General features: G+C 38.9%; 1 protein-coding gene across 4 annotated transcripts in view; it reads left to right on the top strand.

The window, feature by feature from the left end:
* TNPO3 (transportin 3) overlaps positions 1 to 23,144 on the top strand; it is a 92,737-nt gene that overhangs the window by 23,482 nt on the left and 46,111 nt on the right. For 3 of the 4 annotated variants that reach the window (XM_028525292.2, XM_036010893.1, XM_036010894.1), the window contains 7 exons: positions 6,902 to 7,102; positions 8,069 to 8,142; positions 9,779 to 9,935; positions 19,054 to 19,197; positions 20,488 to 20,663; positions 21,101 to 21,239; positions 22,969 to 23,115. In XM_028525292.2, coding sequence (XP_028381093.1) covers positions 6,902 to 7,102; positions 8,069 to 8,142; positions 9,779 to 9,935; positions 19,054 to 19,197; positions 20,488 to 20,663; positions 21,101 to 21,239; positions 22,969 to 23,115 — 1,038 coding nt within the window. Of the gene's footprint in view, positions 1 to 5,940; positions 5,964 to 6,901; positions 7,103 to 8,068; positions 8,143 to 9,778; positions 9,936 to 19,053; positions 19,198 to 20,487; positions 20,664 to 21,100; positions 21,240 to 22,968; positions 23,116 to 23,144 lie in introns of those variants that run through there. The other variant, XM_036010895.1, reaches the window with a different exon arrangement.

Here is a 23,144-nt window from a genome sequence, read left to right as displayed (position 1 = left end):
GATTTTTGGTTTTGCCCTTCATCTTTAAGATCTCTCCTTTTAGGGTGATAGAAATATTTAAGTCAGAAATATATATAACTCAGAATGATGCAGTTGGTATTTTTTGTTAGTTTCAGCCACTCAGATTAAAGTTCACCTAGCACAGCACAGTTAATAAACTTTTCACAAGGGAGAAGTGCTAGTATAATTTAATAGGCAATATTGGGGTTTTTGTTGTTTTGTTCTATTGTGTTTTTAAACAGATACAGAAAACCATACAAAACAAATGTATAACTTGGTGAATTACTGTATAGAAGTGGCCTTGAAGCCACCACTCAAGTCAAGAAATAGAACTTCACTGTCCACTCCAGAAGTCTTCCTTGTGCCTGATTTGACATAACCGCTCCCTCTCCCTAAAAGTAACCTCTTTCCTTTCGTATTAATCTTTTTTGTTATCTTTATGGTTTTATCACCCAAGTGGGTATCCTTCAACATCGTACTTTGGTCTTCCTGTTTGTTTTTAAAATGTCTTTTGAGTGTCTTTTAATCTGCAGTTTCTTTCTCTCTGTAGATTGTTAATCTGTGGAGGAACCTGGGCCATTTGACATGTTCCGAGTCCCTACAGTCTGGATTTTGGTGATTGTATAGTTAATGATACAGTTCTACTCCCTGCTGTATTTCTGTTTCCTGCAGATTGCTAACTAGATCCAGAGGCTTCATGAGACAGATTGATTTGGACCTATTGTCATTGTGGTATCCATTCCCAAGATGCACATACTATCGATTGTCTTTCTCTGTTCCCATGATGTACTGCAGTGAAACAAATTACTGTACCTCAAAACAGTGACTTAGAACAAAAACCATTTCTCACAAAAGCCTCCTGACTTTGTAGGTCACGAATTCAAGCAGGACTCTGTGGAAGATAATTCTACACCACGAGGCATACATTTGGTGGAAGGGCTGGTCTGGAGGTTTGAAGATGGCTTTACTTAACATGCTTGCCACTCTGGGAGGAATGACTGAAAGGCTAAACTTAGCTGGGCTCCTGTTGCTTTCCATGGCTTTCCAGGGATTTCCTGGTCTGTCTCTCTTTTTTAAAGGTTTTATTTATCTATTATTTTTTTTTAGAGAGAGGGGGAAGGGAGGGAGAAAGAGAGGGTGTATGTATGAGACATTGATGTGTGAGAGAAACATCCATCCATTCATTGCCTCTCACATGCCCTCAACCGGGGGCTGGCCTGTAACCCTGGCTTGTGCCCTCACTGGGAATCGAAGTGCCAGCCTTTCACTTTGTGGCATGACACCCAAGCAACTAAGCCACACCCATCAGGGCTCCTGGTCTCTTGACATTGTCTCTCCAGCAGAGTAGTCTGAGTTCTTACGTGGTAAGTGTCAGAAACTTCGTGGACATAGAGTAAGACCACCACAATAACGAATAAATTTGGGGGCACAGTACTTTGAATGCCATCTTTCTCTTTAAAGTTTCACCCACTAATTCTATCATTTATATGTGAACCTTGCCAGTAGCAATTATTACCTGAAATGTTCTAATGGTGATTTTCTGTTTTTCTCATTCCTTCTACATTAACTATCATTCTTCTGTAGAAAAGGTGTCTTATATCCTATAAATAATTTCTTAAGAGTTATTTACTCGGTTGTTAATTCACACCAGTATGTATGTACTCATGGATTTTTTTTTATTTTTGACTTATCATCTAACACTATCAATTTTGTTACTCCAGGTTTTTTAGCTGTGGCCATTGGGAGCTCTTCCAGGTTGGCTCTTATGTCCCTTGGGACTTTTGACTAGTTTTTAAAATGTTTTTCTGGCCTGCTTTTCTTGTAGGAATGTTATTTTGTTCATTATTTTCTTGTTTCCCAAAAAATGTATATATCTCATTTTTTGTGAAATTAGTTTTTCTGACCTTTTAGAAGGCATAGTTAAGGATAGTGTTTGCAAATTCAAAGAATTACCTTATCTGCTGTTTTAAGGTAGTATTTACAAATACGGTGGTTCATTGCTAAGATTTCCTAGCTTTGTTACCTTCTCCTTTTTCTCTCTGTCTCTGTTGTACTTGTCCTGTATACTTTTGATTCTGTTCATACCACTTTCTCCTCACTTTGGAGCTCTGTTGTAGTAGCTCTTCAGTTTCAAGAGTCTATAGAGGCTCGACTTCTTCTCCTGGGGCCTTATGTAGGCCTCTTCTGCTCACTAAAACCTCTTCCATTTTCAAATACAGTCCTCACATGGGTTCCCTGTGCTTTCTAGTGAATACCTGTTGGCTGTTTCATTGTCCATCTGCTCTACGATCCATTAGCTAGCCTGTTCCTTCTACTTTTACTTTTACTGAAGCTGAAATTATACAAGTCTTATAGGTGTTACTGGTTTGTCCCCAACCACTTGTAATTTGGAGTTCTTGGAAATAACTGGATAACACCTAGTTTTGTTATAGATGTCCATAGTACTTTGGTTTTTTCTGTTTGATTGCTCTTTTTTTAAAAAAGTTATATTTTGCCCTGGCTGGTGTGGCTCAGTAGATTGAGTGCAGGCTGTGAACCAAAGGGTAGCAGGTTTGATTCCCAGTCAGGGCACATGCCTGGGTTGTGGGCCAGGTCCCCAGTGGGGGGTCACATGAGAGGCAACCACACATTGATGTTTCTCTCTCTCTTTTTCTCCCTTCCTTCCTGTCTCTAAAAATAAATAAATAAAAATCTTAAAAGATAAAAAAAAGTTGTATTTTATTGATTATGCTATTACTGTTGTCCTGATTTTTCCCTCATGCACCCTCTCCACTCAGCACTCACTCCCCACTCCCTTAGGCAGTCCCCACACCATGGGTTATGTGTATAAGTTCGTTGGCTACTCCATTTCCTATACTGCACTTTACATGTCCATGGCTATTCTGTAACTACCTGTTTGTATTTCTTAATTCCCTCTCCTCTTCACCCATTCCCCCACACCTGCCTCTCATGTGGCAACCATCAAAATGCTCTCTGTCTCTATAATTCTGTCTCTGTTTTTCTTACCTGTGTAGTTTGCTTTTTAGATTGAATTGTTCATAGATACATATTTTTGCCATTTTATTGTTCAGTTTTGATTTTTTTATCTTTTTCTTAAATAATTCCTGTTAACGTTTCATAATAACTGTTTGGTGATGATGAATTCCTTTAGTTTTTTCTTGTCTGGGAAGCTCTTTATCTGCCCTTCAGTTCTAAATGATAGCTTTGCTGGGTGGGGCAGTCTTGGCTCTGGGTCTCTGCTTTTCATGACTGTGTATGTCTTGCCAATCCCTTCTAGCCTGCAAAGTTTCTTTTGAAAAATCAGCTAACAGTCTTAAGGGCACTCCTTTGTAGGTAATTATATGCTTTTCTCTTGCTGCTTTTTAAGATTCTCACTTTATCTTTAACCTTTGGCATTTTAATTTTGATGTCTCTTGGATTGGGCCTCTTTACGTCCATCTTGTGTGGGACTCTGTGTTTCCTGGACTTGCGTGTCTACTTCCTTCATCAAATTAGGGAAGTTTTCTTTCATTATTTTTTCAAGTGGATTTTCAATTCCTTACTCTTTCTCTTCTCCTTCTGGTACTCCTATGAGATGAATGTTGACCTCTCAAAATTGTCCTGGGGCTGCTTATACTATCCTCATATTTGGGGTTCTTTTTTCTTCTTGTTGTTCTGATTGCTTTTTTTCTTCCTTATGTTCCAAATCATTGATTTGATTCTTGGCTTCATCCACTCTACTGTTGTTTCCCTGTTAATTGTTCTTATTTCAATTAGTGTTTCTGATTAGATCTTTTTTATGCTGCTGAGGTCCTTGCTAAGTTCCTTGAGCATCCTTAAAACCAGTGTTTTGAACTCTGAGTCTGATAGATTGCTTAGCTGCATTTTGTTTAGCTCTTTTTCTGGAGTTTGGATCTGTTCCTTCATTTGGACCATGTTTCTTTGTCTCCTCATTTTGGAAGCCTCTCTGTGTTTATTTCTATGTATTAGGTAGACCTGCTTTGACTTTGTGTCTTGGTAGCGTGGCCTAATGTAGTAGGTGTCCTGTAGGGTCCAGTGGTACAGCCTCCCCTATCACCCAAGCGAGGTGCGTGAGGTGTGCCCTTCATGTGGGCTGAGTATACCCTCCTCTTGTAGTTGAGCCTTGGTTGCTGTTGGCAGATCAGTGGAAAGGATTTACCCAGTCCAGTCACCTGCGTGGACCGACTGTGACTACTGATGGTCAACCTCCACCATCCATGAAGGATCAGCTCTGCAGGGGCAGGGTGATGGTGCTCCAGCATGGTCTGTAGCTGTCTAGTGGGTGTGCTGGCCCTGGGGTTTCCCAAGTGGTGCAGGCCAAGTTCAGCTTGCCTGAGCTATAAAGCAGTCAGAGGGCTGCTACATGTGCTACTTGTTTGGAGATTCCCAGCAAAGCCAAGCTGTGAATGTAGGCTGGGTGCTGTTAGTGCGGGGGTGGGGGGGCCTGGGGCTCACAGATGCCAGCCATTACTTGTCTGAGAGGATTTAGGAAATTGTGAAGCATGAGCCAAGACCAGCCATTCATGTGGAAAAGAAGCTTGGGTGGGCCTAAGCTGGGTGGGGCGGAGTCTCTGGGGATCTGCCACACGGGTTAAACAGTGTTAGCCAGGTTGATGGAGTCACAGATATGGCCCCAGCTTGCTGGGCCGGTTGCTCAGTCTGGATGAATGTGGTTTCTTTAATTCTGTAGTTATCAGACTTCCATTCAGCTTGATTTCAGATGGTTCCAAGCAACGATTGTTTTATATTTTAGTTGTAATTTTGATGTGGTTTTGCAAAGAGGTGAGCCATGTCTGCCAGTACCTCCATCTAGAGCAGAAGTTGGCTCTGGTTGTTTTTTTTTTTTTAATTTTTTAAAAGTTTTTATTTATTTATTTTTAGAGAGAGAAGGGAGGGAGAGAGAGAGAGAGAGAAACATCAATGTGTGGTTGCTGGGGGTTATGGCCTGCAACCCAGGAATGTACCCTGGTTGGGAATCGAACCTGCGACACTTTGGTTCGCAGCCCGTGCTCAATCCACTGAGCTACGCCAGCCAGGGCTGGCTCTGTTTTTATGAGGGAATTTATGGAGATTCCAAGGCTTCATAGAATCTTTTTGCTATTATTTTAAAAAATATTACTTTGAGTCCTGACCTGTGGGGCTCAGTTGTTGGGCATTGCCCTGCAAAGTAAAAGGTTGCTGGTTCAATCCTCTTTAGAGCACAAGCCTGGTTTGCAGGCCATCCCAGTTGGGGGCATGGGAGAGGCAACTTATCTGTGTTTCTTTTCCTCTCTCCCTAAATATAAATAAGTAGAATCTTTAAAAAATGTATCAGTTTGAGCAAAATATATTTTGATGGACGGTTAAGTAGCAGATGTGATTGGGTTACTGGTTGAACAATGAATAATTTAAAACTATGTGGCCGGGCTCTAACATACATGGTGCGGCTCAGCTGGGGGCATCGTCGCAGGAATTGGAAAGTCTCCAGATCCATTCCGGGTCCGGGCACATGCCTAGCTTGCAGGGTTTGGTCCTTGGCCTGGGTGCATAGAAAGGTGACTCATTGATGTTTCTCTCTCACATTGATGTTTCTTTCCCTCCTTGTTTCCCTCTGGTCTCTTCTCTCTAAAAATAAATAAATAAAGTCTTGGGGGGGAAATAAAAAACTATGTGGCTAGAAGATTTTTTTGATATACTGGGGTACAAATTCCAAAAAAGGTAATAAAACATTTTATTTAGAAAAAAGTTAATGTTTCATGATTGCAGTATATTCCATCAGCTTACTACTGATTTAAAGCCAAGTTTTATTTTAAGAAATCTGTGGTGAATTTTAAGGTCTCTTTTTAATTTACTTTGGGAACTTGTACAGGCCATTTATTTTACCTTTTTCTCTTCTTTGACTTCCTGTTTATCTTTGGAAAGGTCTTGAAGATTCACTAATGCATTACTCGTGAAGTGCTCTGTCTTCATAAAAAATGGACTAGGTAAATCTGTGTGATCTCTCTTCACAGTTGGCTCTATTCCTGAATTGAGATTGAAATTTTTTTTCGGTCCATCGTTGCTAGTCTGTTTTAGCCTTCTCCCATGCAGAGGCAGTTTGGTGTAGAATTGGTGTAGATGCTTTAGAATTTATCAGTTGTTACTTAGTTGCCTATTGTATACTGCTTGATTTATTCTCAAAGTTATCTTTCAGTATAGGACTGACTCCCTTTCTAACTATGATTAGCTGTTAGAGACCACAAATTGTATGCTTTTGTTCTATTTATTATTTCTGTAGATAAATTTATTTTCTCTTGTGAAAATGATTTTAGTAGCATATGGTACTTTGCCAAATAGAAATACATAAAAAAATAATTCAATTATGCAAGATATTCACTTGGGTTGAGATAGTTTTTCTAAGGTTTTATTCAGGAACTAAAGATTGAAATATAGGCCTATTGAGACTAGTATAAAATATAGTTTCCTGTTTATTGATACATTAAAATAGTTTCCAGACTCAATTCTTAAAGTGAACAAAGCTTATTTATTTTTAAGTGGAAAAGAGAAGAAACATCCAACCTATAGATTAGGGTTGGAAAGTTATACAGTGACATTTTAGTTTTAGTAGAAACTTCTGTGACATTTTTCTTTATACTCTTCTCCCTACACAATGAATGATTCTAATCAGTAGGTTTAGATTTATTGATTCAGTTGATAACTTTCATAGCTTCCTAGAATGAGTCAGAAGAATTTAGGTAATATTTTTGTTGAACGAGGCCTATAAATGTAGAATTTGAAGTATTGACTGACTTATTGGGTACTTTAGCTTGTCAGATTTTTCTTTCATTATGCTTTCATCTGCATATGTTTATATGTATTGAGTTGTATGATACTAAAATTTAGAAAAGTAGTTTTTAAGCCATTTTGTTTTGTCTGATTTCAGGTTCATGCATGGGAAATTTCAGACCAATTGTTACAGATCCGACAGGATGTAGAATCATGCTATTTTGCTGCACAGACCATGAAAATGAAGATCCAGACCTCATTTTATGAGCTCCCCACAGACTCTCATGCCTCTTTACGGGACTCATTACTAACCCATATCCAGAACTTGAAAGACTTGTCACCTGTCATTGTAACGCAGGTAAATCCTATGCTTCTCATTAGGGAAATTTGTTAAGACCATTTGGATATCAAGTTAATTTTGATTGACATTGCTGGGCCTTGTGAAGTAATGTTAACAACTTTATTATGTATTCATTGCTGTATTCATATAAGTGGGTAGAAAGTGAAAATTTAAATCTTTTGTATTAATCTTAGAGCTCATTTGATTTCAAACTAACTTAAATGCTGGAAGTGGGGGAGGTGAGTATAGGTTTCCACGGGCAGCCAGGTGCACGACACACACAAACACCCCCTCTGTTAAAATTGCAGATGATAAAACACTGCACTCTTCTGGGCCAGAGGTCTGCCTAGTTACCTTTAAAAGACATCTGTTCTGGACTGATTGGCTAATAAAAGTGTCATGAATGAAACAGTGAACTAGAGCATTTGACCTTTCCCCCCTAGACAAGGAAATAAGGTTAGGAAGGGAAACTGGAAGCTTCAGTGAATACACACCCACATGTGTTCTCCCTGCCTGGCATGGAAGTGCCCTTGAAGAGGAAGGAGGCTTTTGCATAAGGCTTCAAGATGAAAAATGGAAAGAGAACGGAAATGGCAGTCCATTGCTTGAGTGAGTCAGTGCGCTGATTTGGTCAGTAGCTTTGGCCTTTGGCAAAGCGTGATTTATCTGTCCATAAAGTTTTACAGAATTGCCAAATGAAGGTAAGTGTTGATATATTCTGAGGAAAATCTTTAGCCTGTTTTTTCTTCTTTTTGTTTTTTATTTTTCACTTTCAAAGGTTACCTTTTAAATCCCAGCAATTTGTAGCTAGCCTGGAAGAGTTTATATGATACAGATAGTTGTGGGGGTCACAGGAGGGTGAGGGTGTGCCAGTCTTGTCATATTGTGTGGAAGAAATTTAGTTTCTTTGCTTTTCAGTTAATATTGATGGTAACCCTGTTTCTGTATCCCTGTTCTATTTATTTAATTTCTCTCCTTATTCAGCTGGCTTTAGCAATAGCAGACCTTGCCCTACAGATGCCTTCCTGGAAGGGATGTGTACAAACGTTGGTGGAAAAGTAAGTGACTTGCATTGACTGTGTGCTGCCCTTCAGGATTACTGTTAACCTACACAGAGAAATTTGTCAGCAGCAGCTAGACATTTGAACTGTTTCCCCAGGCTCTTAACATGGAATTATTATTGTTAACCTTTGTTAGGTGAAGGAACATTATTTAAAATTTAAATACTACAGAAATATGTCATCTGGAACATACAAGACCCTCATAGCCCTGGCTCTTGTGACTCAGTGGATTGAGTCCTGGCCTGCAAACCAAAAGGTTGCCTGTTTCCTTCCGGTCAAGGCATGTGCCGGGGTTGCAAGCTGGGCCCCTATTTGGTGGTGTGCAAGAGGCAACAGATTGATGTATCTCTCACACATTTGTGTTTCCCTCTCTTTCTCCCTCCCTTGCCCTCTCTCTAAAAGTAAATAAATAAAATCTTAAAAAAAAACACCCTCATAATTTACATGCACACACATATCACTTAAAGTAACTGCAGCAAAGTCTTTCATTACCTCATTGATCACTCCCACTGATATATCAGCAGGTCTATAAAAATATTAGAGAATGTTTGAGGTGATATTTAATTGTAAATTGTTAGGAGTATATATTCTTACTGATTGGGGTGTGTTTCATGTCTATCAAAGGGACAATATTATTTTTAGATACTTGGAGCCTGCTACTTTAAATAAAGCATTTCCTTATGTTCTTGACAAGATAATCTTGATACTTGTTTGCATTTTGGCATTTGGTCAGGAAATTATTTTTTAACAAAGTGGTTGTCTTTTACCTCCAACCACAGTATGTCATTGAAGACCTTATATGGATAGTTTATTTTTTATTTCAAAGTAAAAAGTAAACAAACACCTTTTTTTCTCCTTATTCCTGTATTTCATAGTAACTACTAATGATTGACTATATATCCCTCTAGACTTTCCTTTAAGCATTTTAAAATAAATAGGGGCATACATATTTTATTTTACTTTTAATCCTCACCTGAGAATATGTTCATTGAATTTTAGAGAGAGAGGAAAAGAGGGAGAGAGAGTGAGAGAGGAACATCGATTGGTTGCCTCTCACACACACCCTGACCAGGGATCAAACCTACAACCCCCTGGTGTAGGAGATGATGCTCCAACCAGCTGAGCAACCTGTCCAGAGTGTGCATACATGGTTTAATATACATATGCTTATATATGTGTTTATTAACTCATATGTAATATGTTTCATATACTTTTTCTACTTAATACATTGTGATTCTTTTCCTGTGAGACATAGATAGGTATCTCATTATAATGGCAATACATGTTCCATTGTATAATTATCTGTAACCATTTTAATCCTGTTTAATTATGAAGGACCTTTATGGTTTACCAATATTTTTGCTATTATAAAAAAGTACTGCAGTGTACATCTTTGTATGTTCCTATGAGATTTTTTGAAAAAGTAAATTTGTGGAAGTGGAATTGCTGGGTCAGAGATTATGCAAATTAAAATGTTGATTTTTAGCTACCCTTTAAAAATTTATCCATTTTTTTCTTCTTAATAGTGCGAATGCTGCTTTTGTTGTCATAGGTTATTCTGATGGCTGCTGTTAGCCTATGTGATTGTATTTTTTCTGACTCTAAGTAGTAACTTATGTCTCTCCTTTTTTAGATACAGCAATGATGTAACTTCTCTGCCTTTTCTGCTGGAGATCCTTACAGTGTTGCCTGAAGAAGTACACAGTCGTTCCTTACGAATTGGAGCTAACCGGCGCACAGAAATTATAGAAGATTTGGCCTTCTACTCTAGTACAGTGGTATCTCTGTTGGTGAGTAGGTTTCAAATACTAACTGCCTAGGGGCAGAAACCATGGTGGTTATTTTGTAATTCAGTTTCATAATTGTGAAGTAGCTTTCTTTGCAGAATTTCTTTGCCTTGCTAATTTCATTATAGCTTGTAAATAGTGTTTTATTAGTTGTATAATTCACTCTGCTACATAGTAGTTCGCAATCTTCTGAGTTCCTATGAGAAAGTCAAGATGTCTTAATTCTTTTTTAATTTTATGTTTTCAAAATAAGGGTTTGTTTTAAAACCATCTCAAATGTTACCTTTTTTTTTTCTGGCTTTCTCTTTATGAAGGAAGTATTATGGACTCAAGGATTTTTTTTCTTTTTTTTTCTAATATGTGTTACTGATTATGCTATTAAAGTTGTCCCAATATTTTCCCTTTGACCCGCTCTGCCCAGTATCCCACCTTCCCTCCAACAATCCCCCCCCATAGTTCATGTCCATGGGTTGTGCATGTAAGTTCTTTGGCTTCTTCATTTCCTATTCTATTCCTCACACTCCCCTGTCTATTTTATACCTACTAATTATGCTTCTTAATCCCTGCACTTTCCCCCCATTCTCCTCCTTCCACCTCCCAGCAAATGACTCTCCACATGATCTCCATTTCTGTGATTCTGTTCCTGATTCTGCTTGTTTGCTTAGTTTGTTTGTTTTTTTTTTAGATTCAGTTGCTGATAGTTGTGAATTTGTTGCCATTTTAATGTTCATAGTTTTGATCTTTTTTTTCTTAAGTAAGGCCCTATAACATTACATGCAATAATGGCTTGGTGATCATGAACTCCTTTAGCTTTACCTTGCTGGGGAAGCACTTTATCTGCCCTTCCATTGTAAATGATAGTTTTGCTGGATATAGTAATTTAGGTTGTAGGTCCTTGCTTTTTCATTACTTTGAATACTTCTTGCCACTCCCTTCTGGCCTACAAAGTTTCTTTTGAAAAATCAGCTGACATTATCTGCTTTCCTTTGTGGATAATTATCTGCTTTCCTCTTGCTGCTTTTAAGATTCTTTCGTTATCTTTAACCTTTAGCATTTTAATTATGATGCGTCTTGGTATGGTCCTCTTTGGGTCCAGCTTGTTTAGGACTCTGTGCTTCCTGGACTTGTAGTGTATTTCCTTTGCCAGATTAGGGAAGTTTTCTTTTATTATTTTTTCAAATAAGTTTTCAATTTCTTGCTCTTTCTCTTCTATCTTGTCTTTGATTCAGGTGTTGGTATATTTGGAGATATCCCAGAGGCACCTTACACTATTCCAGCTTTTTTTTTCTTTTTTCTTCTTGCTGTTACGATTAAATGCTTATTTCTTCCTTGTATTCCAAATAGTTGATTTCAGTCCCAGCTTCATCCTCTCCTCTGTTGGTTCCCTGCAAATTTTTTTTTAATTTCAATTAGTGTGACTTTTATATCTGATTGGATCATTTTTATGCTGTTAAAATACCCACTGAGCTTCTTGAGCATCCTAATAATTAGTGTTTGGAACTCTGCATTTGATAGGTTGTTTATCTCCGTTCTGTTTAGTTCTTTTTCTGGGGTTCTGTTCTGTTCTTTCATTTGGGTAATATTTCTATGTCTCCTTATTTTGGCAGCCTCCCTGTGTTTGTTTCTGTGTGTTAAGTAGAGCTTCTTTGACTCCCTGTCTTAGTAGTGTGGCCTGTTGTAGAAAAGACACCTGGATATCGCGTGGGGCAAAGCCTTAGGTACTTGGCAGGGTGGGGCAACCGGTTTCACCACTCTGTGGTTCTGTGTGAGGGGAGGGCTCGAAGAGGGAACAGTGCCACTGCCTGGCTTCTGGAGGTTTGCCCAACACTCGCCCTGTGCCACCAGAGCCCTTCCAGCTATTGTCCTGGTACTGAATCCCAGAGGGGGTGGGTCTGCATCTGTTTAAGTCCATGTGGGCCCTTTAAGCTGAGTCTCCTGAAAAACGGGAGATTATTTTGCCACGCCAGCCCCAACTGGTTTTTAGAGCCAGAAGTTATGGGGATTTGTCTTCCTGGCACTGGAACCCTGGGCTGTGTGGTCTGGCCTGAGGCTGGGATTGCTCACTCCCAGGGTATCCCTCCCAATTTTTATCTACCATATGTGAAAGTGAGACCGCCCCTTCTGCTGCCGCTGTCTCCCTGCAGCACACCGCATCTCTGGACCACACCATGTCTCTGCCCCTCCTACCCGTCTGGATAAATTTGTCTTATTTAAATCCTTGGTTGTTGGGACTTCCATACGGCTCAATTTTCTGACAGTTCTAGGTGTTATTTGTTTTGAGGTCTAGTTGTAATTCTTTCTATGGTTACATGAGGAGGCAAAGCACATTTACCTATCTTGAACAGAAGCCTAGTCTCATTGATTTTCATTGATTTAGGGTCTCCACCGAAATCATTTTTCTGATGCTTAAAATGTCATAACTTTGGCCACTGAAGAACTTTTTTGGTTCCTAATACAAAAAGATGACATACTGCACCGATTGCCATGGCTCACTGGATTGGACGTCATCCCACAGACTGAAAGGCTGCTGTTCGATTCCCTGTCTAGGCACCTACCTGGGTTTCTAGCCAGGTCCCCTGTTGAGGGCATGTGAACAGCAACCAGCCGATATTTCTCTTTCTCCTCCCTTCCCCTCTCTATAATTATAAATACAGTGTTTTTTTTTTTTTAAAGATAGCATACTTATCTCGCTACCTCCTTGTGTCAAGCTAGAGTCTTTGGTTCCATTTAAAGTTAGTCTTAGTCCAATCAGTAGAAAGAAACTACACAGTAATAGGTGGGAATGTTTAATGTAAAGAATGATTAATTCTAACAGGAGGTTGCAGTAATGAGGGATTATCTAGTAAGAAATAAAGAGAGCTCTAAAGACTATAAACAGAAACAATACAACAAAGAGAGAAAAAAATTGGGGGCAGCCATTAACCCCAAGGCTGAGATAGAGTTTCCGAGGAATGGAGAGGTCATCCCCCTTTCAGGGCTTAGATCCAGTGGGTACTGGAGAGGGCATAGCCCTGGCAGAGAAGCCATTGTGCTGCACGCTGCTGGAAATCTGTCCTCTTGAACTTGCTAGAGATCTGCTTTCCAGGAAGCCCAGAAAAACTGTTCCGGGGAAGTGCCTCAGTGGAGGTACTCTGCCACAAAAGCTTCTGGGTGTGGGAATAGCAGGGGAGGCTGCTGGCTGCTGTGCTCTGTGGACACTGGAGAAGCTGAGTGCGCTGAATCTAGTGGTGGAGAAGTTGTATAGCGGGTCCTTCAGTAATGTTGTGTCATTCAACAACATTTTCTTCTAAAACTGGTGAGATGCACTAGGAACTTAACTCTTCTTTATATCAATTAACCAGTGGTGAAATTTTTTTGCATACATTGTTCTGTAGTTCCAAGAACCCATCAACAGCTTTAAATGAGGACTTTACTGTACATTCCTTAGGAGTCAGAAGCACTTCACTAGAAAACTGTTGGTAGGGGACAGGGAAAGGAAGACTGTGGGAAAAACTGCTGTCCAGTGCACTGCAAGAGCCCCGCCCCAGAGGAGCTAGGAGTCTGGGGAGCAGATGCATATTCTGCAGAAGGCTGCCAAGTGAGCTCACTGGAACCAGGAAGCGGGACCCCTTTCCTTTGGCAGTTTCTTTCCAATGTCCTTTTGGAAAAAAGTTACCGCTAGCTGGCACAGGAAAAAAAATATTCAGAGAGCCTAGATCCATTGTTATAGAGTAGCCTAAGAGATTAAATTTGGTGCTGAGTGGCACTAAATCTGTAACCAGCCATGGCCTTCTCATTTGACATACAGCTTCCATATGCACTCTTCTACATACATTTAAACTCCTATGCAGTGGTGTAACAAACAAGTAGAAAATATGCAAGTTCTGCCCAGTAGGGGGGTTTGTCTTCAATAGCACTCCTTCACAAAGACACTTGAGTGGGCCTGTAATGCTGTAGCTGTCCACCTGCAGGCGGTCCAAGACCCATCTGTAATCCAGGCTTGAGGTTTCTGCTTTAGTTATCTGACTGTAAAGAATACCCCAGGAGGCTGTGGAGGTGGATCGAGGCGGGTGAATCAATGTAAGAAGAGCTGGTGTTGAGAGAATCTGAGCCACCTGCTCTCATATAGCTTGTATCTTCCAGACCTTCCTTCCTTCCTTCCTTTTTTTTTTTAATCCTCACCTTAGGGTACGGTCACTGATTTTAGTAAGAGGGGAAGGGAGAGCAAGAGATGGAGAGAAACATGGATGTGAGAGAGAAACACTGATTGGTTGCCTTCTCAACCTAGACATGTGCCCTGACTGGGAAATCGAATCCACTACCTTTTGGTTTACAGGATGACACTCCAACTAACTGAGCCACACCGGCCAGGGCTACCTTCCAGACGTTTCTGAACTCAGTGTCTTATAAACCGTGTCCATTTGATGACAGATTGCTGCTACTCAAGCCCAACCTTATGGCAAAATAGTCCAGACAGACTTGGTTTGAGATGGGAAGTTCAGACCACGTGATCACCTGATGTCCCATCGTTAGATGTTCAGTCTCTACCTGGGCTGAGTAGCAAAGCCAGAAACTGCTTCTAAAAGAAAAATAGTTACCTGCAGAAGAAGGCATAAATTTGCTCCAGAATCCTAGATATTTACACTGTGGCTTTCCTGTTGGTGTTTCCCAGAGGCTCCATATACTCATGAAACCTAGAATCTCTAGGAAATACACTCATATGAATGACTTCGGTGTAGTCTGGTACCAGCCTCCCTTGGTTTAACACCCTTAGAAAATCTTCCACATATGTTCCCCAGGTTTCTTCAGATACGTATTAGCAAAGCTTTACAATTCTCTTGGTATGTGAGTTATTTCCTCCTGCATGTACCTGTGCCCTTGGTACATGCTGAAGTTGTGACTCTAGTTATGGGTGGCACAGGGGCTGGTTGTGGTAGGTCCTAAAGAGAATGGGCCTCCCCTTTCAGTGTATCTGTTGTTACAGGGGTTTCACACTGAGGAGGGCTAGTCTCCTCAGACACTGGAAGGCAGGCTTCTTCTCCTGGTAAGGGAGAGTCAGAGTGACCTGGGGCTTTAAGATGATCAGTTTCATTAGGGTCCAGCCAGATGTCTACTTTCTACACTTCAGAATCCCCTTCTTTAACAGTCCCTAACTTTCATATGAGAAATTTAGAGGGATTGTAAATGTAACTGTTGCTTGTAATCAGCAAGACACGTAACTGTTGCTTGTAATCAGCAAGACACGCAATTAAATTTTGTGTATGAGTCTCAGCCCTATACCAAAAATAAGAGCTTCATTTACAGCTGTTACAGAAGCTCTCTGCTTCTCAGACTGTGACTTCAGAAGTCACAGGGTCAGTGAACCTAAGCTTGTCATTTTCTTTTTGTAAGTGCTCAAGTGAAGTCAGAAGAATCCAGTCAACATTGCTGTCCTTAACGCCATCATTACTGCCACAGTGGTCAAGTGCAACAGCCACTTGGGCTCTCAAGCACGTGCTTGACTTAGCACTTCCTCATAATTGGCACACTTGATTGCTTGATTTGTTGTGATGGAATCTGAAAAATATATCCCTGTGGTATCTAATAAGAAGGTCTATAATTCTGTCATGTAGCTTGTCATGTTACAGAACCAGAGGATAAAATTAGTACATAATTGCTAAGAAAAATAGTTTGGCTATAGTATCAGGTACCAAAGTCCTCTTAAAACCTTTTAATTCCATCTCCCCCACATTCTCTTTAGTGGTCCTATTCCATCCCACTTTCTTACTAGTATTTTACTTTTCTAATCTATTCAGATGGATCCATTCTTCTTTTTTTAGTATTTTTTAAATTTTTCAATTGCAGTTGATATACAAAATTATATTAGTTTCAGGTATACAACCCAGTGGTTAGAAATTTATATAACTTAGAAAGCGATCGCCCTGATAAATCTAATACCCATCTAACACACAATATTATTGACTGTATTCCCTATGCTGTACTTTACATCCCCATGACTGTTCTGTAACTAACAATCTGTACTTCTTAATCCCTTTCCTTCTTCACTTGTCTCCCAACCCCTCTCCCATCTGGCAACCTTCAAATATTCTCTATCTATGAGTCTGCTTGTTTACTTTTTTGGATTCCACATATATGTGAAGTCAAAAGGCATTTATCTTTCTCTGTCTGACTTATTTCACTCAGTACAATACCCTTTAGGTCTGCCCATGTTTTGTAGATGGCAAGATTTCATTATTTATTTATTTTATTTATCCTTTATTGTATTATTTTTCCATTACCATTTAGTCCCCTTATACCCCCTTCATTTTTTTTTTCATGGCTGAGTCATGTCGTATTATATATATGCACCATTTCTTATTTATTCATTTATCTATTATTGATGAACACTTAGGTTGCTTCTATATCTTGGCTATTGTAAATAATGCTACAGTGAACATATGGATGCATATATCTTTTTTTTTTCAAGATTTAAAAAAAGATTTTATTTATTTATTGTTAGAGAGGAAGGGATGGGGAAGAAAGGGAGAGAAACATTAATGTGTGGTTGCCTCTTGTGTGCCACCTGCTAGGGACCTAGCCTGGAACCCAGGCATGTGGCCTGACTGGGAATCAAACCTGCGATCCTTTAGTTTACAGGCCAGCACTCAATCCACTGAGCCACACCAGCCAGGGCTGCATAAGTCTTTTTGATTTAATGTTCTGGGTTTCTTCAGATAAATACCCAGTGGGATTACTGGGTCCTTCATTGTTTCTTGTTATAGCCTTTGTTTTAAAGTCTGTTTTGTCTGGTATAAGTATTGCTACCTAGTTTTTTTTTCTATTTCCTTTTGTTTTTCTGTTTCCATTTTCATGAAATATTTTTCTCTATCCCTTTACTTTCAGTCTGTATGAGTTTTTAATCTAAAGTGAGTCTCTTCTACATAGCATATGTAAGGGTCTTTTTTTTAAAGATTTTATTTATTTATTTTTAGAGAGAGGAGAAGGGAGGGAGAAAGAGAGGGAGAGAAACATCAATATGTGGTTGCCTCTCACGTGGCCCCCACTGGGGACCTGGCCTGCAACCCAGGCATGTTCCCTGACTGGGAATTGAACCGGTGACCCTTTGGTTTTCAGGCTGGCTACTCAATCCACTGAGCTACACCAGCCAGGGCGGATTGTTTATTGTTTTTAAATTGGTTGTTATCCTTCTTTTGGTTGTGCAAGGAAGCAAAGTGTTTCTACCTAAGCCTTCATCTTGGCCAGAATTTATTCTATGGTTGATTCTTAAATGTGTCCTGGCCTGGGATCAGATCTGCAACCTTGGTATAACAACCTTGGTGTAATGGGATGATGCTCTAACCAACTGAAGTACCTGGCCAGGGTTGTCCTTTTATTCTAAATCAGAGCTTTGCTGGGTAGAGTAATCTTGGTTGTTTATCCTTGCTTTTCATCCCTTTGAATATTTTGTGCCAATCCCTTCTGGCCTGCAACATTTCTATTGAGAAATCAATGACAGTCTTATGGGAGCTCCACTGTAGGTAGCTGCTTTTCTCTTGCAGCTTTTAAGATTCTCACTTTATCTTTAACCTTTGGCATTTTAATTATGATGTATCTTGGTGTGAGCCTCTTTGGGGTTCATCTTGTTGGAACTTGTGCTTCCTGGCTTGTATGTCTATTTCCTTCACTAGGTTAGGGAAGTTTTCTGTCGTTACTTTTTATTCCACTTCAATTCAGTACAGTTCAAATAGGTTTTTGATTCTTTGCTCTCTTCTCCTTATAGCACTCCCATGATGCAAATGTTGGTACCCTTTAAGCTGTCATGGTGGCTCCTTAAACTGTCTTTGAAACTGTCTTGTATTTTTGAATTCTATTTTTCTTTATGCTGTTCTGATTGGGTATTTTCTGCTTCTTTATTTCTGAAACACTGATTTGATCCTCTGTTTCACCTGCTCTACTGTTGCTACCCTGTTATGTATTCATTTCTGACTTTTTAAAATATTTTCTGTCTCCATTTTTATGTTTCTTACTCATTGCCTATAAAAGTTATTTTTAAACACTCTTTTAGGTTATTAGATTGTTTATTGTATTATATTTATGAAGAAAATAGGCAACACATCCAGTAGATAGACTAAAAATGTTTTCAGGGTTTTATTTTTAACTGTCAGCAAAAAGAAATTGCTTAGTGAGATCATGACAGTTTGACAGTATTGTGATTAAGTTTAATAAAGGCACATGGGGTACCTGGATAATCAGATTCTACAGCTGCCTCTTTCTATGGCCTCTAAATGGTCAGGCTCCTTGAATGATGGGGAAAGCTCCTATTTCATGGGAAACAGTTCCAAAATGAAGTTGTTTTTTCTGCTAAAAAGTTCTTTTTGTGTCAGTTGTTAAAATGGGGCCTTCTATTTATTTTGGTTATTCCCCTTAATATCATCATCAGAATTCCTATAATTCCACAGTTGTTATGTAAACACTTTATAAAGAAAAAGTTACATTACACTTTTCTTTGGAAAAATATACCTCACAAAACCAGTTTGCAAAGAGTGAATTTCAGTCTAACATTTTTTATCTCTTTTATAAACTATCACATTCATAGTACTGTCATATTCTGTGGGGTGGCATATTTACTTGAATGTTCAAGTGCTGAAGCTAAAACATCAGCTTTTCACGTGGGAATATACAGGAGTACGACTAGCTTACTTTTATTCTATAAAATCAACCATAGATGAGTATTACTTTAAAGACAGTTCTGATAAGATCAAATTAATGCAGAAGTGGGATGTAAGAAACATAGTTATTTCCAAAACATATCTATCTTTTGCAAGTATATAACCTCTTTGTATCTCAGCTTCCCAACTGAGAAAGTAAAGATAATAATAGTACCTACATATAGAGTGTTAGTGGGGATCAAAGGAATTAGAGTTTTGAGAACAAAGTCTTATACTTACAAAGGACTTCTGTTAGCTGTTACTCTTTTGTTTTGTTTTTTAATTATTGTTGTTCAAGTACAATTGTCTCCATTTTCACCCCATCACAGCCTCCTGGCCCACCCATCCCCAGCTGTTACTGTTTTCATCCTTTTCATTATTACATCTGTAATAGTGAAAATTGTAATAATGGTTTAAATACAAAGATTGACATTATTATTTTCCCTTCCTTTCAGATGACCTGTGTAGAAAAAGTAGGAACAGATGAGAAAATGCTTATGAAGGTCTTTCGCTGTTTGGGAAGTTGGTTTAACTTAGGTGTTCTGGATAGTAACTTCATGGCTAACAATAAGTTATTAGCACTCCTTTTTGAGGTTTTGGTAAGTAATGGCTTCATTACTAAAGTATTTCTGCCCAGTAGCTAACCTTCAGTGACATAACAGTGTTTTCATATTTCTATGTATATAGTAGGAAAGCACCAGTGTCCCTTTGTTGCCATGTACCTAAGTAAGGTATTACTTTTAATATTCAGAGTGGAATATAGTTAGGTTTAATAGGAAAGCAATCTAATGTGTACACGATCAGTTACTTACATATTAAAACTCAAGTAACAAAACTCCATTGGTCTCTTTTTCCTTGTTTTAGAAATATACAGTTGTGTTTCTAATAATGTCCATTTTAATCTAATAAAAATAACGGACTTTTTTAATAAATAAAAATAAAGAACATTATTTTTTACAAAGATTTTATTTATTTACTTTTACTATGCTTCTGGATTGGATTAACTTGTTTTTGAGCCTCCTGAAATACCTTCCTCAGAAGTGTATGTGGGAAGTAAACTTCTTTGCATGCCTGATAAATATTTTTATTTTGTTTTCATTCTTTCTTTGGTTTAGCTGGGCGGAGAGTTCAGTATTCTTTCCCTTCAAAATTTTCAAGGCCTCTTATATACTGGCCGGCATTATTGCTAATGAGAAGCTGGTTAACTGTCTGATTTTTGTTACTTTCTGAGTTACCATCTCTCCTCTCCAGAAACTTTGATAACCTCTTTCACTGTGATATTCTGAAATGTCACATGGATGTGTTATGTATGGGTCCTTGATACTTGCTGGGCCCTTTCATTTTAGATAGCACTATAATGTCAGGAAAAGGATGGAAAAATATCCAGAGACTAAAATAGGGCAGGGAACCCTGGCCAGGTAGCTCAGTTGGTTGGAGCATCATCCTGATTGATAATCCAAGGTTGTGGGTTCGATCCCCAGACAGGGCACATAAAAGAAACAACCAATGAATGCATAAGTAAGTGGGACGACAAATAGGAATTTCTCTCTCTGTGTCTCTCTTCCTTCTTCTGTTTAAAAATCAACGTAATTTTTTTTTAAAGGGCAGGGAACACACATGACATTCCATTTGGAGAGACTGATATGAAAAGATGGGTTTTAGAAGTCATATGATGGTGATTGGGGTACAGAAAGGATGGTTTGCTTGGCAAATAGGAAAATAGTCAGAAATAGCACTGGGAAGATTGATGGATATTGTCTTGTCAAAGGTCATGGCTATCAGGCTTTAGGCATTTAATTACATGTTCAGTAACAGGCTATAATTGTTTATGTTTTACTTGGATTTCAGCTTAATGATCATACTTCTTCCCTATTCCTGCTATTTCTTAGCAACAAGATAAGACCTCGTCCAACCTACATGAAGCTGCTTCAGACTGTGTGTGCTCAGCTCTCTATGCCATTGAGAATGTAGAGACGAACTTGTCATTAGCAATGCAACTGTTTCAAGGAGTCCTGACGTTGGAGACTGCCTATCATATGGCTGTGGCACGTGAAGATTTAGACAAGTGAGTATTTAAGGCAGTAGCCCTGGGTTCATGTACAGTCTGGCGTTTTTTAGTCACTTTTCCTTATTTACCTATTTGTGATTCTTTGTGACTGTGTAAATATCTACACTGCATCCTGCATCTCTGCTTTCTCAACTGAAACTAGAATGGCAAATTGCATACAGAGAAAAAGGTTGTGATCATGGAAAGTAGTCATTTTTTTACACTTACGAGGAGTAAGGCTCTAAGAATTAGGGATGAATATGAAGTATCAAGTGTGATTTAATGGGAATTTTATTAAAATAAAATGTCACAGGGATAGGAGTACAGCACAGCAAATAATCACTACGTGTCCCGTGTCTGAGGACTTTTTTCTTTGTTTGATTAACTGTTGGTGAGTATATACATATAATACCAAGATTTCTGATTTGGTGCTCTCATTCCTCTTTCATCTACAGAGTTCTGAATTACTGCCGTATTTTCACTGAACTATGTGAAACTTTTCTTGAAAAAATTGTTTGTACTCCAGGCCAAGGTCTTGGGGACCTACGAACTCTGGAACTGCTCCTTATCTGTGCAGGACACCCTCAGTATGAGGTAGTATTTATACTATGCTAAAGCCATTATTCAAGTTTTATGTTGCCTACTATCTATATTCCATTATCTCCCGTCCAGCTTTACATCTGTGGGAAATTATAGTCTTATTTTTAATTGATGTGGGGGTTACCTCTGTATTGGATTTTTAAAAAATCATTATATTTGGGCTTCCTCTTTGAACCCTTTTCTATTTTTTATCTGGTTAGCCCGGCTGACTGGTGTGTGCATCTCAGGGAGCCTGTTAGGAAGCCACCTGTCTTTCTGCTGAGCCCCTCTCTATCTCCAGTTATTCCTAGAGCTTTACAGCTAAAAACCAAAAGCACACACACACACAAAAAAACCCCACACCAAATCTTAACAGCATCTCTACAAATCTTAACATCCAAAATTTGTCCCCAAATTATGGATGGGAATGAGAAAGGGATTAAAAGGACCTAAAGAGTCTCCTTTATTCCAAAATTGATGTAAGACACCCTTCCTCTCTCTTAAGTTCGCTGGATTTTTTTTATATCTTCATTTATTCAAGTAGTTTTACATTCTCTTAATAGTATAAGAAGTGAAAAAGAACCTCCAAGATGGGTATTGTTTTATATTTTTTTAATCCTTACCCAAAGATATGTTTACTAATTGGAGAGAGAGAGAGAGAGAGAGAGAAACATCGATTCGAGAGAAAAACATTGACATTGATCCATTGCCCTACTGGGGATTGAACCTGCAACCTAGGTTTATGCTCTGACCAGGTATTGGACCTACAGCCTTTTTGAGGTACGGGATGACCCTCCAACCAACTAAGCCATCTGGCCAGGGCTGGGTATTGTTTTAGATAGCTCTATTTTGGATCCTTGATGGGAAAAGGATGATGTGGCTTCTTAGTGAGGGCACAATAGTCTTGTGATTCTCAGCCCTTTTTTATTATCATATAAAAAATAATGTTGCCCTGGCTGGTGTGGCTCAGTTGGTTGGAGTATCATCTGGTAACTGAAAGGTTGCAGGTTTGATTCCTGGTCTGGGCACACATCTCAGCTGTGGGTTCAGTTCCCAGTCTGGGTGTGTACAGGAGGCAACCAATGAATATTGCTCCCTCACGTCGATGTTTCTCTCTCTAAAAGCATGAAAAAAATGTTCTTAGGTGAGGATTTAAAAAAAAAGATAATGTTTATTTCTTTTATGTCATTTCATGAGGATATCTAGATTTGAATGAAACTCAAAGTATTTTGGGAAGGAACTATAGCACTACATAATGATTACCACTCGTTTAAACAGTGCCGTAAGATAAGCTGTGGATAAAGTGTTTTTCCCTTTCTCTCCCATTTAAGAAATCAAGTGGATAAAAGTGACATAAGGTTGGTATGTTCAGGGATTTGCATTTGGTTTGTCTGGTTAGAGGTGCTCTAATCTCAGGCATAAAATGAAATTATTTCAGAATTTGGGAAAAATTTGAAGAGACTTCCTCTTTTCTGTCTGTTTCTCTAAATTCATAATCTAATACACTGTTGGAGAAGTTATCCCAGGGCTAAACATAGAATGTAAAGCCAGTCATCCTAAATGGAAGTTTGGTTCTAACATAAGAAAGTAATTTGGGAGGAGGATATTAAATCTGCTAGAAAAAAGGTGGCTTCTTAATTGGTTCCATTCACATCACTTAAAAGTTTACCTTGCTTCCTTTATGGCCCTAGTAAAAATAAAACTCATTCCATTCCTTTTTCTCTTTCTCTCTCTCATTTAACAGGTAGTAGAAATTTCCTTTAACTTTTGGTACCGACTAGGGGAGCATCTGTACAAAACCAACGATGAAGTTATTCATGGCATCTTTAAAGCCTACATTCAGAGGCTGCTTCATGCCTTGGCTCGACACTGCCAGCTGGAACCAGACCACGTACGTTCTCTGCTTCTTTAAATCTTAAT

Source organism: Phyllostomus discolor, chromosome 10, assembly GCF_004126475.2.
Source record: "Phyllostomus discolor isolate MPI-MPIP mPhyDis1 chromosome 10, mPhyDis1.pri.v3, whole genome shotgun sequence".
NCBI lineage: Eukaryota > Metazoa > Chordata > Mammalia > Chiroptera > Phyllostomidae > Phyllostomus > Phyllostomus discolor.
Note: the sequence above shows the minus strand (reverse complement) of the source record. Positions and strands in the feature narration are given on the sequence as shown.